The sequence below is a fragment of the Nicotiana sylvestris genome, chromosome 7 (assembly GCF_000393655.2).
Source record: "Nicotiana sylvestris chromosome 7, ASM39365v2, whole genome shotgun sequence".
NCBI lineage: Eukaryota > Viridiplantae > Streptophyta > Magnoliopsida > Solanales > Solanaceae > Nicotiana > Nicotiana sylvestris.
The window spans coordinates 103,185,153-103,190,154 of NC_091063.1; the positions used below are offsets into that span (position 1 = coordinate 103,185,153).

At 41.3% G+C, this 5,002-nt stretch overlaps 1 protein-coding gene across 1 annotated transcript; it reads right to left on the reverse strand.

Moving 5' to 3' along the window:
* Positions 1-1,032: 1,032 nt before the first annotated feature.
* Positions 1,033-2,250, reverse strand: LOC138873548 (uncharacterized). The gene is made up of 2 exons (XM_070152018.1): positions 1,867-2,250; positions 1,033-1,725 (listed from the first exon to the last, which is right to left on the reverse strand). The coding sequence occupies exons 1-2, from the start codon at positions 2,248-2,250 to the stop codon at positions 1,033-1,035; spliced, it is 1,077 nt and encodes a 358-aa protein (XP_070008119.1).
* Positions 2,251-5,002: the final 2,752 nt, after the last annotated feature.

Here is a 5,002-nt window from a genome sequence, read left to right on the forward strand (position 1 = left end):
GATTCCCTTACTTGATACCCGGTGTCCCAAGACTATACCCTCTTGTACCATGAAATGACACTTTTCCCAATTAAGTACAAGGTTAGTCTCGATACGTCTTTTCAACACTCGGGTCAAGTTTGTAAGGCACTCATCGAATGAGTTTCCTACCACTGAGAAATCATCCATGAACACCTCCATTATTTCTTTAACCATGTCGGTGAATATGGCCATCATGCACCTTTGGAATGTGGCGGGTGCATTGCATAGACCAAAAGTCATCCTCTAGAAGGCATAAATCCTATAAGGACATGTGAACGAGGTCTTCTCTCTATCCTCTAGTGCACTGGAGATTTGGTTGTACCCTGAGTACCCATCCAAAAAACAGAAGTGGGACCTCCCTGCCAGTCTGTCAAGCATCTGATCAATGAAGGGAAGTGGGAAGTGGTCTTTTCGGGTGGCCAGATTCAATTTCCTATAGTCCATACAAATTTTCCAGCCTGTGACTGTTCTTGTACAGATCAGCTGATTGTTATCATTTTTTACCACTGTCATACCACCCTTCTTAGGAACACATTGCACCGGGCTAACCCAGTTTCTATCAGAGATGGGGAAAATGATTCCCGCATCCAACCATTTAATGACCTCCTTCTTCACCACTTACTTCATGTTGGGGTTCAGCCTTCTTTGGTGCTCCCTGGAAGGTTTGTGCCCCTCTTCCAGCAGAATTTTATGCATACAATATGCTAGGCTGATCCCCTTAATATCTGTCATAGTCCACCCAATAACAGTCTTGCACTCTGTAAGTACCTACAAAAGTTATTGTGCCTGCACCTCTAACAAACTAGATGAGATAATAATAGGTAATGTGGAGTTAGGTCCTAGGAACACATACCTGAAATGGGCGGGCAGTAGCTTCAACTCCAGCTTTGGTGGTTCTTCTATGGATGGCTTGGCTGGAGGAGTTTCTCTTTTTTCTAAGTGTAGGGGCTCGAATTCAAGTGATCTCTCCCAAAACCCTTTGCCCTCTAGAGCCAACACCCATTCCACCAATTATTCCCCATTCACATCATCTAAATTCATAAGACATGCAGCAAGAGGATCCTCAATAGTCAATGTCTCATCATCCTCTTCCACGATTACATCCACGGTATCAATAAGAGAATAATTGGCGAATTCACTTGGTCGCCTCATAGATTTCTGCATGTTGAATGTTATCTCCTCATCGTTCAACCTCATCTTGAGCTCCCCAGTTTCATAATCAATGAAGGCTCGCCCTGTGTCCAAGAACGGCCTTCCCAAAATTATGGGAATTTCTTCATCCACTCTACAATCCAGAATCACAAAATCTGCAGGGAACACGAATTTCCCTACCTGTATCAACACGTCATCCAAAATACCTGAGGATCTTTTCATAGTTCTGTCAGCCAACTGCAACAACATAGACGTGGATCTAGCTCTTCCAATCCCCAACCTCTTATAGATTGCCAGGGGCATAAGATTTATACTAGCCCCCAAATCACATAGTGCCTTGGCAAAGACAAAGTTACTAATGGTGCAGGGAATTGTGAAACCCCCTGGATCAGACAACTTCTCAGCAACTGGTGTAGTTACCAAAGCACTGCAGGTCTGAGTTAGAGTCACTGTGGCTAAATCTTGGAAGTCAAATTTTTGGGACATCAAGACCTTCATCATTTTTGCATAACCAAGCATCTCCTTCAACACATCAATCAATGGAATATTTACCTGGATTTGTTTCAATATCTCTAAGAATTTCTTGTATTGCTCCTCTTTCTAGTATTTGGCCAGCCTTTGTAGGAATGGTGCTGGAGGTCTCTTCTTCCCAGTGATTTGGGTTCTCTCTTTGTCAAACACCACCTCAACTACCAGTTCCTGGGCTGTCTCAGCTTCTTTCTCAGCCTCAATCTGTGTGTTGGTTTCTTCCTGGGCAGGCTGTACAATCACCTCTGTTAGTTTTGCTGAATCATCTAGCTCAATGGGCACTGGTACAAGTGTCTCAACCTGTCTGCTTTCTCGAGCCCTCTCTTGCTCCAAGTCTATATCTCTGCCATTACGTAGACTCACTGCCATCAGCTGCTTCGGGCCTTGATCTTTTGAATTTACTTGAGTGTTTGCAGGTAATGTCCCATGAGGACGATTATTCAAAGACATCGAGATCTGGCCCATTCGCACTTCAATATTCTTTATGGCTGACTCATGTGCATCTACTCTTTCACTCATTTTCACATTTGACCCAATAACCTGCTGCATCATTACCTCGAGTCTAGCAAACTCATCTTCCTATCTCCTACCATGTTGATGCTTAGGAGGAGGATAACTCTGTTGCTGATTTTGGTTGTTGTACCCTTGTGGCCTTTGGTAGGGTGCCACATTATTGTGAGGTCACATGACTCCCATAATTCCATTGTTGTGTTGTGGCTGGACTGGCCTGTATGGCTGATTCTGTTGGTCCCAATTTTGACCACCCTGTCTCTGGCCCCCATAATTAGACACATAATTCATGTCCTCAGGGTAATGATGATGATCACTTTATGCATTCCATTGGTTGTATCTACAATGTGCACATGCTGCTTCTGCCCTGACTCTTTCACCTTTTTGGTGAGTATACTCATTTGTGTCATTAAGGTGTCCATATTTCAGCAAGAGTGTTGGCTGGATCTAAGGGCACTGAGTGAACTACTGGAATGATAGGTGCATTTCTATTTGTCCACCCCGAATTCTGTGCCATCTTGTCAAGCATGATCTGGCTTTGTCTCTATGATTTGCTCAAGAATGCTCCACCAGTAGAAGCATCAACATTAGCCTTTACACTATCTGTTAAAGCCATGTAAAATCGCTACCCCAACTCTGGTCTGGAATACCGTGGTACGGACATATAACCAACATCCCTTTGAATCATTCCCATGTTTCTTACAATGTTTCCATTGGTTTCTGTCTGAGCTCAAATTTCATCAATTCGCTGAGCAGTCTTGTTAGGTGGATGAAACTTATTCACAAATTGCTTGACTAATTCTTCCCAAGTCGTGATGGAATTAATAGGGAGTGAACTTAGCCAAGTCTGGGCAGCTCATGTCTCTGAGAATGGAAACAACAATAACTTTATTGCTTCTTGAGTTACATTGGTTGCCTTTGAGTTTTGCAGATTGACAGGAAATTCTTCAAGTGTTGTTGAGGATCATCAATGTATGACCCCGAGAATAGTCCCTTGTGTTGCAACAAGTGCAGTATGTTGTTTATGATTTGAAAAGATTCAGTTTGTATATGCGGGACTAATATCGTTGTGGCCAAATTTTCTCTGTGGGTTGCGCCCAGTCATATAGAGGAGCCTCTAGCACAAGAGGCTCCGCTACCTGCGCAGCCGGGTCTACCACGTTATCCCACATGTCTCGTTCAGGTTGTTCATTTGATTGTTGTTGTTTATTTTTTCGGTTGGCCCGATGCATGGCCTTGAAAACTTTTTTGGGATCTGATAATGCTTCAAACACTTCACCAGTTCTCGATGAGTTTCTAGGCATCCACCTGTACAACCAAGTTAACAAACGTTAAAATTTCAATGTATGAATTGAAAATAGAGAAAACTCACTACACTAAGAATTTTTGTATTTCTTTCAACTATAATTGATAACACCGTTAATTTCCCGGCAACGACGCCAAATTTGGGTCACGCCCAACTATGCCTTATAAAAAGGACAAACAGTCGTTGCAAATATAATCCGGGTATTTAGCCCAGAGGCGAATCCCACAGGGAATTAACCTACCAATTACTTTTGTCAGACTCACTGAATTCTCCGTAATCAACTTCCCAGATATTTTGCATAACACTTGGTGATATTTCTACTAACTATAACTGAATAAAATCAAGTAAACTAAAAACTAACTACGACTGAGTTGTAAACAAATAAGAGAAGGATCTAAGGTTGTGATTTCCCCTATTGATGGAATCCCTTCCTGTTATGTTTCGTATAGATTTGCCTAACCGTCTCTATCGATCATGAGCACTTTTACTATCGTAAATCTCTCCCGAGTAATTACGACAATTTACTAGATGCACTCTCCCGAGTTACGCTAGCTAGATTTTATTACAGCTCACTTAGATCGCACCCAATGTTTCATTATCCCTAATCCCACCTTTAACCCTCGGTTATTGATTCCTCATATGCTTTGGGAGTGGTATTATTTAACAAGTACCTAAATATGCACTCTCTCCCGAGTAATACATATTAAATAGGCACTCTCTAAAAATAGGTACCTAAACATGCACTCTCTAAAAATGAGGAACTAAAGTGATAATTTGTGTTATCCGATAAAATGAGAGGAAACGTTTTGCTTTAGAGCAGAAGATTTGCTTCATGAATCAGAGTTGGTTAACACAATTAGTTTTTGAACACATTCTGTCAGTGAGACTAAAAGTGCTTCACTTTGGCATACTTAAGGGATTAAATATGCTCACGGCTATATTTGAGGGACCAAAATACACTTACCCTCAAAGATAAGGGACAATATTGGTCAAAAACTTCCTGTTAATGGGTATATATATCAAGGACCAAGATAAACCAATGGTCACGCCATACTATGCCTTATAAAAAGGACAAGCGGTCGTTGCAAATATATCCGGGTATTTAGCCCAGAGTCGATTCCACAGGGATTTAACCTACCAATTACTTTTGTCAGACTCACTGAATTCTCCGTAATCAACTTCCCAAATATTTTGAATAACACTTGATGATATTTCTACTAACTATAACTGAATAAAATCAAGTAAACTAAAAACTAACTACGACTGAGTTATAAACAAATAAGAGAAGGATCTAAGGTTGTGATTTCCCTTATTGATGGAATCCCTTCCTGTTATGTTTCGTATAGATTTGCCTAACCGTCTCTATCGATCATGAGCACTTTTACTATCGTAAATCTCTCCCGAGTAATTACGACAATTTACTAGATGCACTCTCCCGAGTTACGCTAGCTAGATTTTATTACAGCTCACTTAGATCGCACCCAA

Bases quoted from the DNA above. Each gene is read 5' to 3' on its own strand.
- LOC138873548 (XM_070152018.1), bottom strand. From the start codon at position 2,250: ATGCAGCAGGTTATTGGGTCAAATGTGAAAATGAGTGAAAGAGTAGAT. The intron at 1,726-1,866 runs GTAGTTGAGGTG...AAACAAATCCAG, and splicing joins CTGAGACAGCCCAGGAACTG to GTAAATATTCCATTGATTGA.